This window comes from Dermochelys coriacea, chromosome 7, assembly GCF_009764565.3.
Source record: "Dermochelys coriacea isolate rDerCor1 chromosome 7, rDerCor1.pri.v4, whole genome shotgun sequence".
NCBI classification, from domain to species: Eukaryota; Metazoa; Chordata; order Testudines; family Dermochelyidae; genus Dermochelys; species Dermochelys coriacea.
Genome location: NC_050074.1, coordinates 21,583,477 through 21,609,692, shown reverse-complemented (window position 1 = coordinate 21,609,692; position 26,216 = coordinate 21,583,477). Strand labels below are relative to the sequence as shown.

Sequence of the window (26,216 nt, the reverse complement as noted above, 5' to 3'; positions counted from 1 at the left end):
TTAACTGCTGGAATTAGCCTACCTGCTTGTCACCATGGAAGGTTTTCCTCCTTTCCCCCCCCTGCTGTGGGTGATGGCTTATCTTAAGTGATCACTCTCCTTACAGTAAGAAAAGGAGTACTTGTGGCACCTTAGAGACTAACAAATTTATTAGAGCATAAGCTTTCGTGAGCTACAGCTCACTTCATCGGATGCTAAACCCATTGTTTCATGTTCTCTGTGTGTGTGTATATAAATCTCTCCTCTGTTTTTTCCACCAAATGCATCCGATGAAGTGAGCTGTAGCTCACGAAAGCTTATGCTCTAATAAATTTGTTAGTCTCTAAGGTGCCACAAGTACTCCTTTTCTTTTTGCGAATACAGACTAACACGGCTGCTACTCTGAAACCTAAAAACTTATAGAATTTAATAGAGAGTTATGTCTCTTCTATAGAACTCCATCGGTTGATTTAGTGACTCCACAGAAAAGGGTCTCATTCTCTGTTAAATTCTACAGGATATTTCCATAAGGCTAGCCTTAAACTAGAAAATATGAAGAGACAAAATCTGAAACCAGGTATTTGCTTGTGGGCCAGGGGGGATGGATCACTTGATGATTACCTGGTCTGTTCATTTCCTGTGGGGCACCTGACATTGGCCACGGTCAGGGGAGGGGATACTGGGCTAGAGGGACCTTTGATCTGACCCAGTATGTCCTTCTTATGGGTATTTCACACGTTGAGGAATAGAAAACTCTCAAGGCACTGGGAATTATTCATAACTCTTTGTTTGCCCCCAGGTATTTTAGGCCCCTCCTATATGGTTTATTGGCGAATGATCGTTTGGATGTGTAATGTTATTGGAAACAATTGTGATTGAACGACAATAGCAATTTTTGTGCTGAAGGAAGGTGCTGGCGGTTGGTGGGAACTTTCCTCCGCAGCTCAGAAACTACAGCCTTGTTCCCACTCCCAGGCGACTAGCAGGTGAAACTGACCAGCCTTCAATTGCCTGCTTGTTGTTGTTATTTGTGTTCCCAGGGCACTTGTCGGCCCAACCTGAGATTCCGGGCCCACTGCACTAGATGCTATGGGGGGAGGAGGCGGGGTTGGCCCGGCTGCCGGAGTTGTATAACCCCGTGAGCCAAGCCCGACGAAGGGGTGAGATTTCTGCGCTGAATGAAACGCTGACCCGACCCCGGGGGGGAGCCAGGTGAGGTCCGTGCCAGTGCCAGGACCCGGCCCCAGACCCGCAGCCGCGCGGGGACCCTGGGGTTCTTTTATAACAACAAACACGCGGGGCCACGTGCCTCCGCCTCCGCCTCGGCCTCGGCCCGGGGCAATCGCTGCACGGGCGCGCGCGGCCCAGGGGCTTCTCTCCAGCCCACGTGCCGCTTCCCCCGCGGGAGCGCGGCCGGCCCCAGCCCAGCGACTTCGGCAACTGGCCGCCAGCGCGGGCGAGTCTGTAACTCAGCCGGACGGGTCCATGCAGCGCGCGCGCGCGCGGGGGGGGGGGGCGACACGCGGCCAGCCGGTCCCCCTAAACGAGCGCGCCTCCCAGGCTGGGACCCCCCCCCCCCCCGCCACGGCGGGCAGGGCCTTTGCCCAAAGCGGCTGCTGGGAAGGGAGCGGGGCTTGCCCAGGTGTGTGCGCCCGTCCTCCTCCTCTCCCCCCCCCCCCCGCAGGCCGGGAGCGGGTTAGTACAGCCCGGGGAGGGAGGGGGGAGGGGGGCTTCCCTTTGCCCTGGGGCAGCCGCGGTCGCTGCGGAGCGTCGGGTTCCAGCGGCCCCCGGGCCGTGCCCAGCTGCAGCCGCGGCAGCAGAAGCCGCTCGCCGGCCGCCCCGAGGGGACCCCCCCCCCCCCCCCGCAGAGGATGAGGAAGAGCCGGGTGCAGCGGATGGTCCTGGCCGCTTCTCTGGGCTCGTTCCTCCTGGTGATTTTCTACTTCCAGAGCAGCCTCCACCCAGGTGAGCGACCTGGTCACAGACCCCCGCCGGCCGGGTCTCTGCCCGCTCCCCCGGTGGCGCCCCCCCCCGTGTGCGTGTCTGTGTCAGTCAGTCCCGGCTCCCCGTCCCTCGCCCGGGGACCCCGCGCCCCGCCAAGGTGTGGGCGCGCCGCTGAGCTTGCCCGAGTTTCAGCTGCTCTCCTGCAGAGGAGCCGTGGGCAGATTGAAGAGCGCGGGGGCCACAGGCAGTTTGGCGGGTTACGGCAGTGCACGGGCTGATCCGACGCTCGCTGAAATCCCTGGAAAGACTCCCTCTGCCTGGCAAGGGAGTGGGGGCCCTAAATCCGGAGGACTCCCTCGAGATCCGCGGAACGACCCGCTGCCTCTGAACTCGGAACCGAGCCCTTTGTTTCAGACGTTCGCCTAGGTGCAGTTGGGTTTATGCACTTCGTTGTGTGCTCAGGGCCAGATGTATTGAGACAGATTGTGTAGTAAGCAAATGCCAGCTGACCAGAAAGTCCTGCTTATGTTGAATGAGTGAAAACTCCCTGGGAAAGCTCACGAAAGCTTATGCTCTAATAAATTTGTTAGTCTCTAAGGTGCCACAAGTCCTCCTTTTCTTTTTGAGAATACAGACTGACACGGCTGCTACTCTGAAAACTCCCTGGGGAATACACTTGGCGTTTACGTATTTTTCAGCTGCAATCATTTACCTTCACTTTGTATCTTGTTTGTAAGGGGAAGTAAAATACGATGAGTGTAATATATATGAATTTCCCATATTCAAATATCCATTTTAAAAAAACAACTTTTTTTGGCTCTGTCCCCAGATGGCTGCCTGTAGTAGAGTAGATTTGATGAAGTCAAGGAACACGCCAATCTAAAATCTCTACTCGGTATTTGAATTAAAAAGTCTTTTTAATGCTGTGATACAGACTAACAAAGAAAAGGAGTACTTGTGGCACCTTAGAGACTAACACATTTAAGGTGCCACAAGTACTCCTTTTCTTTTTGCGAATACAGACTAACACGGCTGCTACTCTGAAGACTAACAAAGGTGAAAGAATGGAATAGGTCTCAGGTGTCATATGTCACACTTAGACCCATTGAAGTGCATCAAAAAATCCAGTTAAATTGTTGTCCCACTATGGAAAGGAATATCTTTAATGTCTGCTGTCAGTAATACATTGTGCTTGGGGAGAAGATCCTATACGAGCAGAACTAGAAAATAAACAGACTTGTACTAAAAGGGTGAGAAGTTTCACTGCCTGCTTTCTGCTCTTTCCTTGAAAAAGGAATTGCCTCCTATTTCCAAGAGAAATCATTAGATAATTCCCATAGTTTAACAATGCACTGATGTCTTCTGATAACAGCGGAGATTAATCAGTGGTGCTTTTAAAGTTATATCCTCAAATTAAAAATACTTGTTGGACAGAAGTTAGTAGATTTTTACCACTTTGAACTAAATGAGATGTAATTTCCATTTTATAGTACTTATTCCATCACTTTAATACTCTTTTCTTGAAAATAAAAATACATAACTTGTAGGCTAAATAGTGTCTGATTTGAGAAGTGTATTAGGTTTGTGTTTGTGTGTTATGCTTACTGTTAGAAGTTTGCTAAATGAGCTGTGCAGTCCTAGAAAACTGTATTCAGTTTTCTATTAATCAATAATGTATACTTTAAAACGAATATCTGCAGTATGATTTTGATATTTGGAACATTCAGTAGAAAAATGCTGCAATGGATCAGTTAAGTATCTATGTATCTAACAGAGAGAGGGACAAATTTTACATTAACTTCACTGGAATTGCACTGGTGTAATTGAGAGGAGAATCTGGTCTGTTATATGATTCTACTGTAGTGGTTTTTTTTGTTTTTGTTTTTGTTTTTTTGTTTTTTTTTAAATAGGAGGATGCCTTCATGGGCGCTGATCCTGAAGACACTTATGCACATGTTTAACTTTAATCCTATGAGTACTCCCGGTATTGATCTGAACGGAATTATTCACAGGGTTAAAGTTAAACATGAGCAAAAGTGTATGCTGGTTCAGGCAATCAAACTCAGTGACAGAATCACTACAACTGCATTGGAATGAGATAATTCAATTACCTATCTGGAACTCATGCCAGTGAGGTGCTGAGTGCCTCCTGTTGAGTTTGTTGGAAATTAAATGCCCTCAATGCAAGGAACATCCCCTTAATTCAGAAAAGGTATCATTTTTGAGAGGTCTCATAGATGAGCATATTTCATATAAAATGAGGTTTCTTTGCAGGTAAAGATTTAGGGGCAAATCCTCAGCTGGTATAAATGGTCATCGCTCCTGACTATTGAATGAGTCACAGGGACACACGCGTAATCTGAAATCATGAGAGTTAAGGGTAGTTTCCAGTATTGCAGCTGCCCCTCCGTGTCCTTCCTCAGTTCTTGTGGTTGTGCAGCTCCCTTTCCCTGTGTAGATTGAATGCTGTCAAATGCAGAAAACAAGCAAGCTGAAAAATATCATTTTCTCTTAGTTGAGATAAAATTGAGATTTATAATCTAGATTTTAGGTAGTGGTTGTAGCAATAGTAGGTAACCAATTTCAGACAGAAGTGTGCTTATTTTGTATTTGTTTTTAGTGGCTCTTTAAGTTGTTTGATGTGTTTTTTAGTATTACAAAAAAGCATTCCAGAGCAAGAGGTAGTCCCACAAGTCCCCTTCAAAGCAATCAAATGCTTTTTCCGTTGTTGCTAAGCTAGGTTCTTCAGATTGTATTTCACATACAATTTACGCACTTTAGGTTTCAACTGATCGATTAGTGCTAAAGGCACATATAGATTCTGCCATCATTTGAGCCGGAATCAAGGCTTAAAATTGTGAGAGGCTGAGAGAGACAAATGATCATCTTATTAGATGTAGAAAAGCACTTAAAGGGCTTGATCTGCATGGAAGAGAAATAATTTAATCAGTAAAAATTCCCACCTTTAAATATGCCTCTGTTTGGCGCAGCTGGCACTGAAATAACAAGTCATATAGAAATAGGGCACTCCTATTTTGAAGTCGGAGTGTAACGCACAGACTTGTACTAAAATATAGTAGAATCTCAGAATTACCAACACCTCGGGAATGGGGGTTGTTTGTAACTCTGAACAAAACACTATGGTTGTTCTTTCAAAAGTTTTACAATTGAACATTGAATTACTACAGCTTTGAAACTTTACTATGCAGAAGAAAAATGCTGCTTTCCCTTTATTTTTTTCATAGTTTACATTTAACACTGGACTGTAGCGTATTTGCTTTTTTGTCTCTCCTGCTGCCTGATTGCATACTTCTGGTTCCCAGTGAGGTGTGTAGTTGACTGGTCAGTTCGTAACTCTGGTGTTGGTAACTATGAGGTTCTACTGTAACTAAAAGTGTGAATTACCATTGATTTGGTTATTTCATTTCCAGTTTCCATGTAGACAAGGCCTCTGACCACAATCCATCCCCCTTGCAAGTGCAGGATACAGGGATCAAACTTGTTTCCTTCGAAGTCAAAGGCAAAATCCCTGTTGTCCTCAGTGGAAGCAGAATCAGGCTTGTATGGCTGAATCCTACTTGCAGTTACTTCAGTGTAAAGCCAGCGTAACTCACTGACTTCAGCGGGCTACTCCAGAGTTGCATCTGTCTGACCGAGGGCAATATCTGGACCTTAGTCTTTGTCATGGGGAGAGGATGCATCTGCTATTAAACTTGGTAACTCATTTGATTTTAGCCAGTATTACAAAACTACAGATTTCAGAGTAGCAGCCGTGTTAGTCTGTATTCGCAAAAAGAAAAGGAGTCCTTGTGGCACCTTAGAGACTAACAAATTTATTTGAGCATAAGCTGTAGCTCACGAAAGCTTATGCTCAAATAATTTTGTTAGTCTCTAAGGTGCCACAAGTATTCCTTTTCTTTTTGCGAAAACTACAGTTGTAACTCTTTGTAAAACCTCTTTAAATAAATGTTTAGCGTTGGAATCTAATGCACTCTCTGAGCTAGACTCTGATCTCAGTTACGTTAATGTCTATCCAGTGAGGTCTTGGATTGACTCTGGTGTAACCAAGGTCAGAATCTGATTCTCTGTTTTTCTCCTCCAGCTTTTACTGAGCTTGTGCCTCATTGGCTGTGTCTCCACGAGCTTTGTCCACCCCAAATTTCCCATCAGAGCTAACCCTGGTGCAGCTTCCTTTGTGGTAGCAACAGTGGGAGTGCTAGTGTGGAGTAGGCTCCAGTGGGTGCTTGGGTTTTTCCCGTTGTGCCATTTAACCCCACTGAAACTTCAGCAAAACCGGGGCAGGGGAGTGAGCCCAGCTGATCAAATAGTCCTGCAGGGGAACCCATGGGTTTGCAATTTGCATTAACCTTCACTGTTCTGGCATTTTCCACACTGCCAGGCTGAGGAATGTTTTAGGTTTTGTGTGACATTTGCTGTCTCCAAAGTGGTTAAACAAATGGCCACTCCATCTCACAGGAATTTGAATATTTCCCATCTAAAAGAGACAAGTCTCTGAAGAAAGCTTTGTAAGGGACATATGACTCTGTGGGGCCTGATTCTCCTCTAATCATTGTAAATCAGGAGTAGCTCCATTGAAGCCAATGGGGTTACACTGGTATAAGTGAGTGGAGAAACCAACAGGCCCCTTGGGCATAAGGCATTTCAATTTCTGCCTTTGCTGTCTGTTAATTGGTGAAGGCCCACGGGGCTACGGAGTCATAGTGAAATGCATGTGTAGCTACTACCAGCCCCCTCTGGCTGCAAAACAGTCAGGATTTTCCTCTGTGCATTTATTGACTCTTGCACCCTTGTTTACTAAACTCCAGTGGCAGTCCAGGGTGCCTTGCAGGATTGGGGTTTGCTTCAGCTAATGTATTCAAAGTGCTGTATTCATACAGTCATAGCATTTAATGCCAGAAGGGAGTGTTAGCTCATCTATTCTGAGCTCCTGTGTATCACTGGCCACTAAACTTCATCCACTTTCCTTTGTATTGAGACCAATACCTTTGTCTGATTAAACCGCTCTTCTAGAAAGGCATCCAATCTTGATCTGAAGACCTCCGGAGGTGGAGAATTCACCATTTCCCTTGGGAGTTGTATTCCTGTGGTTAATCTCCCTTGCTGTTGCAAAATTGTGGGCTTGTTTCTAATTTGAATTTGCCATTGGTTCTTGTTGTATCTTTCTGCCCTAGATTAAACAGTCTTTTAGTACCCAATACTGCAGAGGATCCCGCATTTTCTAGAGTTCTTTGCAGTCCAGCTGTTTGTGTGAGTTGTTGAACCCCACAGAGATGCCTTTGAGTGCCAACACCAGGGCCTTACACAGCCCTTGATCCACGCACACAGGTCCTGCTGACTTTAGGAGGACTTTTGCTGCCCATCCACAACGGCATATAGCTCATGAATTTTTTGGCACCAAGTAAGCTCAGGGAAAGCTATTTCTTTCCATTAGAATAGCAACTAAGTTCTATGTCTGGTGTCCTAGGTAAAGTCTTGAATTGTATTCACAATTACATCGCCTAATGACCTGAATGTTCATGAAAGGAATGGCAGAAGGGGCCTTGATGTCGCACATGCACTGACACTGTACAAGCCATTAATATTTGCAGCTGGTTGTGAAATAATGCCTAAGAAAAGAAAGGGAAAGTGAAACTCTCAGGGTAGCTGACATTAAAGCTTCTGTTCTGAAACTTGCCCTGTAAAGGGGCCCTGTCTTGCTCCCCTCATGCCCCTGGCCCCAGGTGTTGACGTTGCCGCCATTAAAAAGTTTGTGTTTTTGCTACTTTTTACTCATGTTAGACCAGCAGAAGCAGCCCAGCTGTGGCAGAGTGAGCTGGAGTAGGGATCGTGATCAAGTATCAGGGAGATGCAACCACTTTGGCCTTCCTATTATTACCAACTGTAAGACGCATCCTAGTTCAATGGGAAGCAGATTTTTGCGGGAAAAGAGGAATTTCATTATGGAATTGAAATCCTACGAAACATCCATTCATCTGAGGTATTCATCGAGACACAGTAGCTATAAGATGAGCCTATTTCCTGCTTGCACCTGTTGTGCTTTTCGTCACAGAAGAACTCGGTTTTTGTTTTTTGCTTTTAAGACATGGCTGTGAGACTTTAGAACTAATTCCCAGTGCTGTTCACACCAACTGTGACTCCTTGTGTGGCGTTTACGCTGTGTGAGATATCAGCCCAAGCCACCAAATTTGGATCTGGATGTGGAGGATCCAAAATTCAGGAGAGTTTGGATCTGGGGGGGGATTTGGTCCAGGCCCACTTCTACCTTGTACATAGTTAATAAACCCATTATCTCCTTTGAGCAAAGTGGCTCTAAAGGACAGTACGCTCGGTAGGTCACTCAAACCAAGATTTTCAAAGGTGACTAATGATTTTTGGGTGCATCCATTTTTGGGTCCCCAACTTGAGGTGCCTTAAAGGGGGCTAATTTTTAAAGAGTACTGAGCACCTGCAAGAACCAGACCATTTTAAGGTGTCTCAAATTAGGCACCCAAAACTGTCAGTAACTTTTGAAAATCTTGGCCAGAGTGAGCTGTCACAGTCGACTCTGGATTTGTCCCTGCTCGGAAAATGCCCAGCAGTGCAGCTGTATTAATGGTAGCACCAGTGGGAATTTTCCCCCTAAAATTCCCTACTGCAGGCATGGCCACTAAGACTGGGGGAGCAGGGAAAATGTTTTAATATCTTTAAAAATGTCTTGATGATAAATTAATACTGTGCTCTTCCCCAGTGCTTTTCAGGTAAGGTGCTCAAAGTGCTTTATGATAATTATTTAAATAATATTTTACATCATCCCTGTGACATATGTAAATATTATTACACCAGTCTTGCAGCTGGGGGAAACTGAGGCATAGAGTTGTTAAGCAACTTGTCCAAGACCACACAGAGTTGGGCCCCAAATCTGCAAATACACATGGGCTTAGGTTTAAATGGGGCTACTCGTGCTTAAAGTTAAGCATGCTTGTAAGTATTTGCAGGAGTGGGGCATTAGCCGAGCTAAGAATAGGATTTATGGGTCCCACTCCCAACTGCCTCCCCCTGCATCCTTCCCCCCCGGTCTGTTCAAACCACTAGACTAGGGTTGCCAACATTGTATTTCAAAAATAAAGGACTGTTTTCTTAGCACTCCACCTCCTCCCTCCTCCCAATATTATTATTTATTTATTTTATTAATAATAATAAGCAGCACTCACCTATATTCTCCAGGGCTATTTCTTATTGTTTTTTGCTGCATTCAGCAACTCCTGATCTTATTGTACAGAGATGAAGAAATAAGAGATGTCCCTGCTCATAAGGGACTGTTGGCAACCCTACCTAGACAACAGTTCCTCTGCATTTTTTTTTAAAGAAGTTTTATTTTTCATTCAAAGATTTAGGGTAAAATCCTGATGCTGTTGAAATAATGGTAAAACTCCCATTGCCTTCAATAGGATCCGTGTTTCCATCCTAGTTTTTAATTATAATAATTCAGGGAAATGAATACATCAGAATGACCCAATACTACTCAAACCATTTTGTTACAGGTTTCAGAGTAGCAGCCGTGTTAGTCTCTATTTGCAAAAAGAAAAGGAGTACTTGTGGCACCTTAGAGACTAACAAATTTATTAGAGCATAAGCTTTCGTGAGCTACAGCTCACTTCATCGGATGCATTTGGTGGAAAAATGCATTTTTTCCACCAAATGCATCCGATGAAGTGAGCTGTAGCTCACGAAAGCTTATGCTCTAATAAATTTGTTAGTCTCTAAGGTGCCACATTTTGTTAGTTACTCCAGATGTCCACTTGGGGTTGCATCATTGTTTTATGTCTTTAAAAAAATGCAATATTGATCTTGTCTTTGCTATCCACTAGCAAATGAATGCAAGTGAAATCCCAAGTCACATCAAGAGATGCATGCTCTGCCTTCTCTTACCTCGTTGGGTACTCACCTGTGTATTGAACCTGCTCCTGCAAACTCTCTGTGCTTGGAACTTCTGCTGGAGCCAATTGGGAATTTGTGCACAGAGGGCTTGCTTAATCAGAACTTGTTAGCAGCTGACCGACCCAATTCTCAATCTTTCCAGATAACACTGCTGATCTGACTTCCCTTTGGTTTGTGCAACGTGAAAGGCACTGGTGTGAAAATATAAGGGACCCTCCAGGGCTTTTATCCATTTGCTTTCGTTGCCGATGAGTTGCATGAGTTTTTTTTTTTTTTTTTTTTTTTTTCAGCTCACGTTCTGGTTTTTAGTTGTATGAAATCCAAGAGGCAGTAACCGAGCTGTAAGAGGCAATATACTAGTGCACTGTTAAAACAATTGGCCAGTATGTCAGCAGAGGCATTAGATAGCACTGTCTGGAATGCCAATTCCCACACACTGCTTGCGTTTGCTTGTGTTGAAAGGAAGGCGTGTAACATAGAATCTGTGACCTACTCTTGTGGACTCACTGGCTGGCTCTGCACTCGAACATTGATCCGTAATGAAGTCCATATGTTCCTGAGGGCCAGTCCTTTCATGTGGAATGCTTTCTAGTCTCTCCTGGGTTTGTTCAGTTTCCTGACGGTCTCTGATAATTGCAAGAGATTTGAGAGAGGGCAAGAGTGGGACTTAGCTTGTCTGGAAATTTATTCTGAATCTGCAGAAAATGACCGAAGATGGTGATCCTGGGGTCTTTGCTGTATTGATCCAGGCCTTTTTCATCCCAGGGTTTGGTTCATTTAGTGCACCTGGTGTGGGGCTACATATCATGAATGATGTCTGCTGGCTAGTTCACTCTTTTTACTCAGGTTGGGTCCCTGGGTCTCTCTGAAACAGGCTCATCCATCATGTATTACTGCATGTGTGGAGATCCAGCAAGCTAGCAGCCTTCATATCTAACGGAGAGGGGGGCTGGAGGCAGGGCATTCCTAGCGAGGTGGTCTGTGACTGTTTCACTTCTGGTATTGATTGGCCAGAGCCCAAATTTACTGATCTTCAAGTCCACACAGTACCTTCTCCCAGCTGTTTTCTGATGAGGGCAAGGGTTAGAGTAAGGGAGAGTGAGGAGAGCACAAATTTCTATCCCTTGGCTAAAAGCAGAGGGAACTCTCCCTCCTCCTTGACAGGCACTGTTCCAATCTACCTTAACCCTTGGGTGGGGCTGAGGAGGTGGTTGGGGAGAGCTCTGTATTCGGGGCAGCAAAGTAGGAGAGTCCTATTTTGGATGGTGTGGTTGTGTGTGTGTGCTGATGCAGCTCTGATACCTGGGACATGTGCCCAGATCACAGGATTGAAGTAGTCTTTGGGCTAAATGGTACGAGCTGTAGTGAGGAGAGCCATGCCAGGCAGTCGATGTACCCTCTTGGCACCAGTCATCATTTTGGCCACTCTATGGAGCCAATATGGTAAATGTGTCAATGTGTGTCTTTAATCTGATGATGTTCCCCAAGGCTCTGCTGATGAGCGAGGTACGTTAAACAAACAGGAAGGCAGAACCCTCCCTGGCATACCACTTCCAGCCTTCACTTCGAACACAAGTGAAACATTGCTGGAGGCCAGACTAAGTGATCACAATGGTCCCTGCTGACCTTTAAATCTATGGAGTTTCACATAGTTGGGGAGTCTTGAGAGAATGGCTGTCCTACCAGCCAAACAGCGGGAAGCTCGACCAGAGAAAAAGAACCCTCTTGGTGGACAGATCTGGGCACTAATTCTGTAACTGCTGCTTATGTCTTGGTAGCAGGATGGGTCCAAATCCCATCATGAAGTCACTGGGAGTTGGTAGCATGCAAGGTAGACGATAGGCCTAATAGCAGAGCTGCTTGGAAAATGGAGTTCTTTTAGCGGAAACTTTTTAAAATTCAACATTTTTCGATTTTAAAACAAAAAAAAATTCAAAAGAAGGAAAAAAATCTTTCTTGTGATATAAGAAAGAAAACTCCCAAACTGACGAGTTTTTGATTTTCGGTTTTTTGATGAAAAGTCAACATTTTTTTGCAGTAGGCAGAGACTCTAGTGAAAAGTTTCATTTAGTAAAACAACCACTTTTCTGTCAAAAACCAGGTTTGATGGAAAATTTTCAAGCTACCCTTCCCGCAGACAAGGCTGAGCTTCGTGGTTTTCCCTCCATCACTTTCATTTGACAGAGACCTGACTCTGAAATACACCCCAAGCAGGGGCAGCACTGAATGCAGTTTTTGGAAGAGCTTCTGAATAATCCAGTGAGGACAACAGGCTGGGCCAGTTCAGGCAGAATCATGCACTGTCCAGAACTCAGTTCTGCCAGCCAGTCTGAAGCTGGCAACTGAATACTCTCTTGATGGACAAATAATCTGAGCCTTGTTTATAAAACCAAATTACTACAACCACTTTTCCATCAGCTGCTGCATGGAGAATTCCCCCCAAAGGAAGTCACAGAACCTGTTACGGGAGCTGGAATTTATCATGTGATGAGTTGTCTTACCTGGCTGCTGTTTTCCATGAATATTTTAATTTAAAGCATTACAACTCTGTTTTAATCCCACTGCAAGCACAATGCTCCCCAGAACTTATTATAAAACTGTTTTAATGGTGGCTTTTATTTGCTTGACTCTGTTTATTAGACACATCTGGACAGGTGCCTATATTCTCATTAAAATGCGCTTACGGACCATCAGCCAATCCAATGGTAGGTCTCACTGAACATCTGCAGTTAGAGATCGGCCCAAATCACAAGGCCAGCTGTGAACCACCATCAAACGTGGGTCCTTGTGTACAATGAAGCTTTTGCACTGTCGTAGCTATACTGTTTAGATGTGCTGCAGCAGTAGGACCGGGCTTGCACCAACATACTTCCCCAAATGCAGGGGTAAGTCACTGGTGTGTATCTATATTTGGGAGTTGCACCAGTGTAACTATATCAATTTAATTACATCAGTGCAAATTTCTATTCTATATAGGTTCGTATACTGTGCTTGTCACTGTAGTATCTGAGGGTATGTTTACACTGCAATAATAGACCTATAATAGAGAGTCTGGGGCAACTGGCGCATGCTCACGGGGCTTGTGCTACAGGGCAAAAAATAGCAGTGGAGCTGTTCAGGCTTGAGCTGAAGCCTGGGCTCTATAACCTGGTGAGGGGGGAGGTTCTTGGAACCCAGGTTGCAGCCCGAGCCTGCACGTCTACACTGCTATTTTTAGCCCTGTAGCGTGAGCCCAAGTCAGTTATCCAGGCTCTCAGCCCTGCTGCTGTGGGTTTTTTTTATTGCAGTGTAGGCATCTTCTGAGTGCCTTCCGGTACTGCATTGAGCAACAGGGCTACCCGTCTGTCAGGTGGTGTTTGTTCCTTAGTCTAGACAAGCCCAGAGCTGAAATTCAGATCTGCATCAGCAGCCTGATTCGCCCATGCTTTGCACCCTGTGTAAGCATATTCACCAGTTGAAATTGGGTGAGAAATGCTACCAGATGAGAATGGCAGGGTTAGCCTGTCATGTTGCCCAGGTGTAGATGACTACAAGCAGGAAAAGGCAGGCAGGAAAAATCGGGCCCTTGAACTTTGTTCGGGGTCCAACTCTTGTTCCATTCATTGAATGCAAAAGATGCCACATGCTGTAAACTACAGTAGCTGTTCTTAAGTTGTCCCATGACAACCATCAGCTTGTGCATTTTAAACGCACACCAAGGCAGGTCTGACATTCTTTTTGCTGTTGAAATTTAAAAAAAAAACTGAAATATTAGACTAGATAATATAGGTGAACAGTTATTGGTGTGATTTGTGCATGCAATTGCCATGGTTTGCACATAGAAAGGGCTGATGCACAAAATTGATTTCAGCTGTGTGCACAATAAGTCATGGCACACAAGTGGGATAGATTTTGTGTGCACCCAACCCTGGATGCACGTGTGAATTAAGATTTGCAGCCCCAGCCTGCACGTGTCTATCAACAGTGGGTATGTGCAAGTTGGGCGCGCACACATTTTTAGATGTGAAAAAATTGTCTCTTTGAAATGCAATTTAGTGCCAGGTTCATTTAATTACTACTTTCTGCTCCTTCCTGTTTGCAAAGCAACTCTATGATGTGGTCCCTGTCCTAAGGATCTTACCATCTACTCTGGGTGAGTACAATACACACATTTAACTCAGGAGGCATGAGAACTGGCACAGACAGGTGTGTAGGAGATTGGCAGTGCAAAGGTTGGCAACACAGAGCTCTTGTGCATGGGAAGAGAGTCGATGATAACTTCTTTGATATATCGCAGCTTAATAACACATTTATATAGTGCCTTGAGGGTCCCTTAACCAGTATCTCTCATTTGCAGTTCACCCTGGAAAGGTGAACCTTGATTTCAGTTTGCTGTACTATGACACAGGACCTGAAACTATCCAGTAATAATAATTTAACTTATTTTGGACAGGGCCTTTTGATGGAGGATCTCAAAGCAATGTGCCAGTGTTAATTGTTACAACAACCCTGCAGATAGGGAAGTATTATCCGAACAAGGCATGGCAGGATTTGCCCAATTTATTTCCCACTGACTTCCTTAGGAGTTGAGGGCATTTGCAGGATCAAGGCCAGTTCCACTTGCATTGAAATCATTGCTGTTGACTTCAGTGGGTACAGGAGAGGGCTTGGAGTCAGCTGGAAATAAAACCCAGGGTTCTTGACTCCCAAGCCTCTGATCTAGCCACTAGCACACACTCCCACCCTGGAAAGGGTGGCAGACTGTGGACATCACAATCAGTTATCTTTAGAGAGTATATACCTGTCTGGGTCAGAGGCTTTGGTTTGATCACATGTTTAGTTAGGATAACTTGATACTGATGTATTTTCCCCTCCATTCTGCAGTGTTCTCCCTTTTCTAAGTCCCCATGTATAAGTGCAGCTAACCCTTTGACAGTAAATATCCCCACTGCCTCTTGGAAGGAAGCAACATGGGAAAGCTGCAGGGCTTTAAACTGTTTACTTTTCACACCTCCATTCTTTATATTGGATGGTTTGTGCATGCCCTGTTGGCTCTGTTTGTGGAACACTCTGTGTAGAACTCTCGCCAGGCTGGGGATGATCCCATGGCAAGCCTGTTGTGGATCCTTCTTGTTTGTTCACCTCCTTCTAAATACCTGCTTTCACTGAAGTCCTTCGGGTACGGCATGTAGCTGCCTACAATGGGCCACGTTTGCTTGACATTTGCTTCTGGCCTGCCCAGTGCCACTTGAAAGAGCAAATACCAATCAAATCTATTTCTAATGGGGAGAATAGCCTACAGCCATTGTGCTGTAGGGGAAAAAGGCCAGTGGTGGGAATCAAGACCTCTAGCATTGTCTCCTTTATGGCCTGCTTGGACGCTCTGTCTTATATCACTTTTCTGGTAGTGATCCTGTAGCCGCCAATGAAATCTTCTCCATGCAGGCAAAACCTCAGTCTTGGGCCTAAAGCCTGAGGTTAGGCAGGTATGCGAGAGAGCTGAGAGCCTGTCTGTTGGGAGCTAACTGAAAGTCCTGGGTGGCCATTGGTCAGCTGAGCTCATCTCCTTCCCTGTGATTTATTGGAAATCTACCAGCCTGTGGAATAATGTTGATGCATTGCTTTAAAAAAAAATTAACAACCTAGGGAACAAAGTTAATGCAACCTTTATATGTTTTTGGGAAGGCAGCCGAATGCAATGAGGAGGGTGTCTAGCATGTCTGAGAAGAGTCAGAGCCACATCTAAAGGTGTTTAGTGAAATAAGGACTCTGTGCAGAAACCCCTGAATCAAAACTTCAGTTCATTGGTGTCATAAACTACATGTGCTGAATCTCCCATTCCTTGGAGACTACCATTAAGAGTTGGTGTGAATATGATCATAACTTAATGAGTGAAATGGCCCCTTTTGCAAGCACTGAAGTATTTACAGACTTTGCATAAAGCAGCTCAACTCGTATCAAGTACCCCTGGAATGCAGCCACTTCTGGGCTAGGGGGGAGCAGCCATTAGAACAGTTCCTTCTTCCATACGGAGCGGTTGAGTAGAGGGAGTGCTGAAGAATACTGCATCCAGGCGGGGAGTTCTGACTGACAGTATGTGATTATCCAAAGTGGAGGTTAGTCAAGACACTGAGGTTGACACCTCTACCCCAGAGTGGCCACAAATGAGAGGGGCCTCTGTTTTACACTCCTCTGCAGGCTGGAAGCTCCAGAAGCACAGCCCCATCTAGCAGTGTGCTAGAGCACTGTCGCGCTATTGAATCACCAGCAACTTGCCTTTTCCTTGGAGGGCTCCAGTCTACATACTTCAACAGCCCTGCTCTCCTTAGCTGTGCAGACAGATGGAACCACAGCCTGAGGTCCAGGGAATGTCTTTGTACCTGCTGACCAGTAGGTTGACCAGAACGAACCCTCAGCTTTCTGTCAGCGTTTCTTTCTTAGCATTGCAAATACTGTTTTCACTCCACCAGTGCTCTCGCTACAGGTTCTGTTGGCCTTGGCTTTTAGACCTGTGCTTTGGTGTAGGGTTTGGGGGAGATTAAAGCTTTAATGTGCTCACCGTGCCCTGGCAATCATTTACAACTCTGGCATTTCGAAAGCTTGCTGGCCAGTTGACTCTTGGAATTAGTCGAAGATCTGCTGAATTCCAAACTTGGTTCTATGCGCTTAAGAGCTGCCTTGCTTTCTCTCCATTGACTAGAATGCTGGCCCCGCTCAAGTTATTCAGCTCCATTGCCCTCTAGTTACTGGGGTTCCATTGAGAATATAAAACCCCTAATGGTTACTACAGGGAACAGAGTTTCACTCTTAGCTCAAAGGATGAAGGCCTGTATATGTGGAGCCAAAAGAACTGATGTCGGAGACTGGTTGGTGTCTCCTATTTTTGGCCCACAGGTTTGTTACAGGAGGCCCTAGAGCATGTATATGAAACCTTTGGGATTTTTGTTTGTGTAGGAAAACCACTGATTGCCTAAGCCATAAAGGCAGTTCCTGAAGTGTGGCATTGACTGCCCGTCATTGGCCTGGAAGCCACTTATATTTCCTATAGCTCTCCAGTGCTTTGGCGTTAATTTGGTTAATTTGATATGGTTAATTTGTCTTGAACAAGAAGAAAGGTTCTTTTCTGATAGCTTTTACCACTGCATTTATTGCTGACCTAGGGTTCAGTAGCTATCTGTATACCGAAGCCCTGGGATATGCTACTGCCACCTTCTTAAACGTGAAAAGAAGCACAACCACAACACCCACATCTTGACACAGCTACATTGGTTCCCCAGCTCATGTCAAAACTAAGATAAAAAGCTGTCGTCTTCCTGCTTGATTTTTAAAACAGTCCTAGTTTCCAGCTGACTGTTCCCTTGTGTGTCTCTCTCTGCTTCCGTACTGCTCCTACCCCTCCTCTAATACCAGCCTTTTTGCACAGTGTCACCCCGCAATGCAAAAACCTTGCGGTCTTCTGATGATCTGGAACAGCCTCTCTCTTACTAATTGATCCATCTCTGTATCTCTTTGACTCATCAATTGGACAGATCTCCACTGAAGACGTAGCTCTCTGCCTTTTAATCACTCCTCCTGTACTGCTGTTATTTAGTTTCACTGCGCCTGTTTAATTTAGCTTCGCGCAAGGCCTTTTGGCATGTCCTGGAGATGCTTTTCTGTACCTAGCAAAGCTGTGCTGTAGCGCACGGTGAGCTTGGAGATCGCTCGCTATGTTAGCTGTTTTGTGCTTTGCGTAGCTGCTTCCTCAAGCTACCTTTTGAAACCACCGAAAACCATGCTGCCCATGACAGGTTCTGGTGTGCTCACATGCATAAATTATAATATGCTGAGAGACACTGGAGACTGCATCCATCACAGACCTCTTTGAGACCTGATTGAATTGGTCTGGTCAACACTGGTTCTCCACTTGTGAGGTAACTCCTTTCTCATCATGTGTCAGTAGATTTATGCCTGCATCTGTAATTTTCATTCCATGCATCTGAAGAAGTCGGATTTTTTACCCACGAAAGCTTACGCTCAAATAAATCTGTAAGTCTTTAAGGTGCCACCGGACTCCTCATTGTCTTTGAGCTTGGGTGCGAGTACCCTCTGCCATAGGCCTCGACTTCCCCTTTGCCCAGTGGGTGCTTGGCCCCCCCCTTTCCCGCCCCTGCACTGTCCTCCCTTCCCTCAAGTCCCAGCCCTTGCTCTGCCTCTTCTCTGCCTCCTTCCCTGAGTGCGCCACATCCCCACTCCTTCCCCTCCCTCCCTCCTGGAAAATCCAAAGCGCCACCAAACAGCTGTTTGGCAGCAGCTGGACAGGAAGCACTGGGAGGTAGGTGGAGGAGCGGGGACACAGCACGCTCAGGGGAGGAGATGGGAGGGGCGGGGGGAGCTTGGCTGCCAGTGGGTGCTAAGCACCCACTAATTTTTCCTCATGGGTGCTCCAGCCCCAGAGCACCCATGAAGTCGACACCTATGCTCTCTGCAATTGATAGAACTGTCAGGATAAACTAATCACAGGATTCCACTTAGTACAAAAAGGGTAGTGAATCCACCCAGGAGTTCTGGATAGAGTGGATGGATGGGTTTTTCTGACAAGGCTGAGTACTGTGTGTGTGTGTTAGAGAGAGACTGACTGGCCAGTGCAAGAAAACCAAGCAGCAGCCTGTAAGCATAGTGCGACCCTGGAGAAGCTGGGGTCAGGTATGCTGGCTGAGTGAAGCTTGGGGCTGTAAACTAATAAACTGCTCCTTTTGGTTTTGGTCTCTCCTGTGCTCAGAGAAGCAGGACTTAGTATGTTTCTTGTAAATAAAGAAGGCTGTATCAAAGAAGATACCAGACTCCATCTCCATCAATTTTTTACTCCCAAGTGGGACGTCCCCAGGGTGCTGAATTTTGACAAGCTGCTCTGGTAGTTAATGTTCTGACTGTACTTGGAAATGCACATTGCGTTCAAAGTTTTGGGGCTGATATGACATATATTAAAATGCTTGGTACACTCATACTGATGGGACCTGATAGTCACGGACTCCTTACAATCTGTGTATCCTTAGCCTGGATCTGTTAGTCCTGTATCTATCCCAATCATACACACATTCCACACTAAGGTTCTTTCACACATCCCTTGCTCTTTTATGCTGGAATTCTTTTCCCTGGACAGACCAGGATAGATAGTTTGGTAGAGTTAAAAATCTAAAGATCCTTCTCCTCCTCCTCTGAAGGTCTGAATCTCCATTGTCCTGTCCCTTGTGTTGTCACCTGCTCCAGGGCAAGGTGAGTGCAAAAGTGTGTGAAATGTTACCGGTTAACATTTTACGAGCCCTTTGCACTAGTGTAAATGAGTGCAGAAATGACTGAAAAGTGACAGAGACTCGGGCGCTGGCTGTACAGTCTTTGCGGCTTGTTCCTCACTTTGTGAATGGCACGTCCTGACTAATTTGCCGGCATATTGTGGATGCTTCCTGGGCTCTTTCCTAATTCCGCTCTTGCGGAGAGACTTGGGCTGCATCCGGTCTGAAAGGGATTGCTGCATTCCCGTGTCTCCGTGCCTGTCCCTTGCAGGCAGCTCCACGTGAGTTGTCGCTCTCTAGACGCTCTGCAAACTGCATGGATTTGCAGCTCCACCACAAGTATGAAACGTGATCCAGCTCTGGTCTCTGACCAGATGTTGTTTAGCTGCTCTGTGTGATGAATTATTGACCCTGCAGGAAGCAGGGTGACTGACATTGGGATCAAAGATGATATTTTATTTGGAACTGTTCACGGTGGGTGTTTCTGTGTCTGTCCTGTGTCAAGGTGGACTTCCCGCAAGGCAGGGGTTCAGGAAATTAGCTTGAACTAATTAGTGCTCAGCAGATTTTCAATAACACCCCTCTCCCCCTTGCTCATTGTCCTTTCCTCTAAATCAGCAGCTGAAGTGCGTGAAATTGTGAATACCTCTCCAAGGGTAGCAGTGACACCTGTATAGTATGCCCCTGATGCAAATGAGAAAAGAGGCACAAAGAGATTAAGGACCCAGTCTTGCACATACCTGCTCCCAAGCATAGTGCTTGCTAGGTGGCGTCCGATAGAAGCTAATGGGTCTATTTATGGTAGTAAACACTATGCATGGTAATAGCATCTTTGAAGGATAGGGCCTGATGTATTTTGCCCAGGATCACTCCTGGCTCTGGGAGTTGCATTCTTATCTCCCTTAGACTTCAGGGAGGTTGAAGGGTGTGACAATTTGGGGGATCTGACTGTACTATATAGGGACTCTGGTTGATGTTATAAAAATTGTTACCTCATGGAATGCATCTAGGTGGATGTGGTCTCCACCATATGCTGACAAGGCTGTAAATAATTTCTCCCTGACCAAATACAATGGAGAGTTGCCAACTTTGGTCCAGAACACGGTTGTTAAACAATTGGTATGCTAAGGAGGCTGGCTAGAGCTGGAAAAAGCTCCATCCTTCCACTTGTCTGCGAGATGCTGATGAAGTAAAGAGTAGAAAAACAGCAGCAGCAGAACAAAGGAACCCGGTGCTGGCAGGGGGACATATAGACTGAGAGACTCATGGAGACAGGACAGGAAGCTTGGGGCAGGAGAAGGGAAGAAATGGGTCTGCTTTCGCAGCAGGGGGTCCTATTTAAATGTGGGCCAGTTAAATTCAGAGAAAACTAGCTGAGCTGGAAAGACTCCATGATTTGGAAGAGAAGTCATAAGCTGTAGAGGAAGGATCCTAGATGCCCCAGAGGGCTCTGCCCAATCCCAAAGAACTCTCCAGAATGGTGAGGAACCTGAGACCGGGAAATTGGTGTATTTCTCAGGCTACTAAGTAAAGAAGAAAGGTGTTTAGAATCCTGTGCAGAGTCTGTTGGCTTTCACTATCACATACCCCCGAAGAAGTGAAATGTAAACCAGAAGGTGCACACCTTCAGTTGGATTCTGGGGAATGTGCAAGAGCTGCTGGAAGGCTTGTGGGGAGACAGCACTAGTTTCAGGGTCTAGGCAAATGGACCTTGGAGTTCCCCCTGCCAAGAAGGGTGTCAGACAGGAGGCCCACACCTGGAGTGAGTGCCTAGAGACCCAAAGCCAGGAACAGTGCCTAAATTCAGCCTTGCCCCAGCAGGTGAAGGGCACTTGGGATTCAGTATTTGGATCTCCTCATAGCACTCTGGTGAATATCCAACTGTGGGGAGCTTGACTAGATCTGTGACAGAGGACACTTGGAAGTCAGTAGGAGTTGGTAGGAGTCTTGCCAATGACTTCAAGAGGTGCAGGTCCAGATACCCAGAGTCAGTTGGGAAGAGAATCCATGGTTCCTGACTCCCAGGCCCCTGAACTAGCCATTCAACTGCTCTCCCTCACTGCAAAAGGAAACTGACCTTCTGTAGCGCCTCCTGTAGACCAAGTGTCTCAGAGAGCTAAACAGGACAGTGTGCTTAATGCTGATAGTGCAGTAGCCTTGGAGGCAAATGCTGCAGCTGTTCAGACAGCCAAGTGGAGTTGATACTTATGTATATGGTGTCTCAGTGCTACATTGATAGGCACCTTGGAAATGCATGAACTCTTCTCAGACCCTTTTTCCGATACTCCAAGGAAATGTTGGCTGGGAAGTCTGGGATATCTGTGCTGCTTCATGATAACTGAAGTGGGAACTTGGTCATACTGGATCAGACTAGTGCTCTATCTTACCTGGTGCCTTGTCTCAGTCAGCATCTCGTGCCACAACCTTCATAGGAAGGCACATGAAACTCCATGATGGATAATTATGCAATAACATTCTCACGAGGGGGAATTCCTACTTTCACCAGGCTTCATGATTGGTTTATACCCTAATGTTCTTAAATTTTTATCCCAGCTAATACAACTGTGGCTATTCGTATAAATCTTCAATCCTTTTTTAAAGCTAAGCTCTTTAACTTTGTTTCTAGTGGCAATGAGTTCCACAGGTTGGTTAATCATATGTTAAAAGGAAATAATCTAATCGGAGATCTGAACTGGGCCTATAATCGATGAAGCACTGAGAATCCCAGAGATGAACAAAGGGAAAGCAGGAGTAACCACTAGTAAACTGGTGCTATCAGAAAGGATTTGCTGAGTCTATCTTTTCCATGATCTGGTTCCTATATCCTGCTTTGTGATTTTTATCAGTCCCATATGGGGAGCTGGCCTGGCTGCTAGAAACATACCAGCCAGGCATATACATCCCTCTAAGAGAGGCTGGGTCAGTGAGCAACACATCATCTGGGATGTTTCTTTCTTGCTTGCATTTTTTGAGTGTTAATGTCATGTGCCTGAAAACGAGTGACCAAAAGCGCTGGTCTGAGCCAAATCTAAGTACAAGCAGGCACTGTGCAAGCTCCCTGGCCAGCGTTCTGCAAGAATGCCCAATCCCAACTCTCGGCACTCTCCACTATCCTGGGCTTCCACACAGCAATCCCAAGGCTAGGGCTTGGAGCACAGTGGAACAGGAAGCAGTGGCCATGAGCTGGTACAGCTGGGCTCTTAATCTGACAGGTTGGCGCAGTTGCCTGGAAAGTCTGGGCCCAAGGGCTTAGTGAAGCTGTGTGCCTGCATACACAGGCCCCATATGATTATGGATTGCCTAAACATTCTGCATGTGCACAGAAGAATCTTGGCCTGTGAGTGGGAGGCCAGCCTCCTCGTTTGAAAATCTGCGCTCTGGCATCCAGGCTGGGTGCTGCTAGATGGATCTCGATCTGCCAGCCTGTCTCACCCTCCGCATTGACAGGGTGAGCACTGCTGATACAATTCCTGCAAAGCAGTGGCCTGGAAAGGGTTTATTGACAGTGAATGGGAACGCTCGTAGTTTAGACTTGCATCATAGCTCTCATCCATATGCTGCTGAGGCTGCAATGCAGGGCCAGGAGAATGACTGACTTGGGTGGTAGTGTTGGGGACACCGCTCTTGGAAGGCCTCTTTCTGGGTTTGCAGGAGAAATTAACCATTGAAGACATCCAGGTAAGTATTGGGTAGGTGAAAGACCCAGCCAGCATTTGCCTCTGTTCAGATCAGTCTCCATTAGCTTTGGTTCCTGTCTTCAGCCACAGGAATGACCCTGGGCTGTTGGCAAATAGGATCCAGCTTCCCTGACAAGGACCCATTCTCCTTCTTTGCCCACTTTATTGTGGGCTAAAGCTTGAGCTGTGGTCCTTTTAGGCCATTTGGCTGGAGATTCTTTGGCTGATTCTTGAACTGGTTTGAGTAAATGGACGAAAAAAGTTTTCACCTTAAAAACCCCGACTCAGTGCTGCTCATCGTTAAGAGGGGAGAGGGCCACCTAACTGGGGCCAGGTGTGCCAGATCCTAGCACCTGATGCATACTGCACTGAGATGGTGTGACAATTGACCAGCTGGAATCTGAATATAAGTTACCAGTAGGAAAATAAACCCAAGCTAAGGTTTGCAAATAGATAGGTTTATCCTACCTTAACTCCTTTCTTAAGAAGGTTTTATAGAACATGTGGAAGTTCTTGGTTCCTGGCTTTAATCTCCTCTTCTCTTTGTTAATGGAAAGGCTAAAAAAGCCTTTGGGATCTCCAGCAGCGTAGAATTTCAATGTTGTTATGTAATGTCTTCTGGCAATCAGATCTTCATAAGTCACAGCTCCTTCTGGGGCCAGTGGCTGCTAGTAGCTGGACTGACTCAGGGGTCCTTATTGCTTAACCCTTAGAAATCTGGTTAAAGCCTGAAAACTGGCTGGTTTGATTGGGGCACTCTGTCAGAGGTTGGGCAGGAGGGAAGACTGAGGAGTGACATTGACAAACACAAAAGTAGGGCCAGTTTTATTGCCCAAGGCGAATGACCTGCAAACTGTAACCAAGCAGCAGAAATAAACAAGTAGATTTAAAGGTACAAACCTCATTCAGTATCAAGAGTCTAAAGTTATATATTACTAACACCACGTTTTGTAAAAATCTTAATGGCGGCCCTTAAAACTCACAGCAGTTCAAGTTAGTGGAGCCTTCGCAGGCAGTCTGAGGGTTAGTGATTGTATATGGTATGTGTGGGAAAGAATTGGCTGCAAAATTATCCATGGTAGATAATGTCCCAGCTTTGGGAATAGCAACCGCTCCAGTGTTAACTATTAGCTGTCAAGCCAGCGGAGAATGCACAAGGAGCTGAAAGCCAGATGTTTATATCAGTTTGGTAGGCAAAATGCGCACACAGACAAATACCTGACTTGTGCACACAGCTATTACAACTGCCTGTCTGGTAATTGCATGGTCCGATGGCTCATGGTGGTCACCATGTGAGCAGTTGCACAACTAATTTGCCTGAAAAACATGGTTTGTATTTCTGGCTCTGTGATGGGGCTTAACCCACAGCACCTGCAAGGCAAGGGAATGAATCCGTTAATCATGCTCCACAGCTGGGAGTGATTAACTGGAGGAGCTGGAGCTAAGTAGACTGAGGGAGCTCAGTTGGAGAGAGACTGCAGTGGAAGAACTCTCCTGGAGCAGGTTAGGTTTCTGTAGGGGAGCTCTGAGATAGGGCTAACAAGGGAAGGTCAATGAAGCCTGAGGGGGTGAAGGGCTGTTAGTTTGAAAATTTGTTTCTACTTTTATTTGGACTTGTTTGTGCTACCCTGGAAGGGGTTTAGACTTCTGTGGCTTGGCCCTCCAGCCAAACACCCAGAACACCCACGAGTGGAGTCAGGAGAAGATGCTGGCTGAGAAAAGCCTTTGCAGGCCAGGGAGAGCCCAGTAGGGGGCACCAGAGAAAAGAACCCTGTGCAATGCTGTGACTAGAGACAAGGAGGCACTCATGAGATGAGGACATGCTACCACAGGCTCCCACTAAAAGATGCAGGCAAAAAGTAGGAACTTGGGCTGGTAAGGCACCTCTTCCTCAATTGTATGATGCCTAAGGCCTGTCAGCTGAAACTGTGCCTAGTTTTCAGCCGTGTGTGTGTGTTTGGAACAAGGCCATCTCTGGTCGAGACAGACTTTCCCCTAGTTTGTTAGTATATTAATTTTGGAATAAAAACTTAAATAACTGTGAAGGTTGGGACTCTCTTCTGGTGAAGTCATATTCTCTCTTCCCACCTTCCAGAACTATACTTAAAGTAGAGTTTTCACTGTAAGGAGAACTAGGAGCAACCTGAGCAGTTCCGGTTAGTGTTCCAGCTACTCCAGCATGTGGTCTCACACAGTGGCCTGCACTGTAGCACATGCCTAAGTGGAAAATCCAGGAAATCCTAAGAGGACAGTGTCATGGAGTTCAAGGGGTGCAATCCAGACCATTAAAGAGTTGTCACTGCTTGCCCTGCAACCCTGGGTGCCTCTCAATGCTTTGCTACTGTAGCTCCCAGCCTGGGATGCTCACAATCATAGAATCATAGAATATCAGGGTTGGAAGAGACCTCAAGAGATCATCTAGTCGAACTCCCTGCTCAAAGCAGGACCAATCCCCAATTAAATCATCCCAGCCAGGGCTTTGTCAAACCGGGCCTTAAAAACTTCTAAGGAAGAAGACTCCACTATCTCCTGAGGAACCCATTCCAGTGCTTCACCACCCTCCTAGTGAAAAAGTTTTTCCTAATATCCAACCTAACCCTCCCCCACAGCAACTTGAGACCATTGCTTCTTGTTCTGTCGTCTGCTATCACTGAGAACAGTCTAGATCCATCCTCTTTGGAACCCCCTTTCAGGTAGTTGAAAGTAGTTATCAAATCCCCCCTCATTCTTCTCTTCTGCAGACTAAATAATCCCAGTTCCCTCAGCCACTCCTGATAAGTCATGTACTCCAGCCCCCTAATCATTTTTGTTGCCCTCTGTTGGACTCTTTCCAATTTTTCCACATCCTTCTTGTAGTGTGGGGCTGAAAACTGGACACAGTACTCCAGATGAGGCCTCACCAATGCCGAATAGAGGGGAATGATCACTTGCCTCGATCTGATGGGAATGCTTCTATTTATACAGCCCAAAATGCCGTTAGCCTTCTTGGCAACAAGGGCACACTGACGCATATCCAGCGTCTCATCCACTCTAACCCCTAGGTCCTTTTCTGCAGAACTGCTTCCTAGCCATTCGGTCCCTAGTCTGTAGCAGTGCAATCGTCAACAAGCTTGCAAGTCACACCCTGAGTGTCTGTGTATGATGCAGCCAACCCTGGTTCAGCAGCTCTGACCCCAGCAGCCGCTATGCAGCCCTACTTTGGCTTCCACCAGCCTGGGTTGCAACCAGCAGGATCACCCCAACACACTCCAAGTTCCCAATTTCCCCCAAACCATGTGCCCTCAAGTGTCCAGCCCTCTGCTGGACATTTCAGAGAAACAATAAAGTTCATTTGTTGTTTAAAGAGACAAAAGCACCTCACAGTTATTAACTTAATTTGGGTAAACACACCCTTCTGTGCAAACACAGCACTGCATTTGTTTATAGT

General features: G+C 46.0%; 1 protein-coding gene across 1 annotated transcript in view; it reads left to right on the top strand.

The window, feature by feature from the left end:
- Window positions 1-1,682: 1,682 nt before the first annotated feature.
- CHST13 (carbohydrate sulfotransferase 13) overlaps window positions 1,683-26,216 on the top strand; it is a 72,882-nt gene continuing 48,348 nt past the window's right edge. The window contains exon 1 of the mRNA XM_038410671.2: window positions 1,683-1,944. Within this exon, the coding sequence (XP_038266599.1) occupies window positions 1,851-1,944 (94 nt within the window). The 5' untranslated portion in view covers window positions 1,683-1,850. The remainder of the gene's footprint in view (window positions 1,945-26,216) is intronic.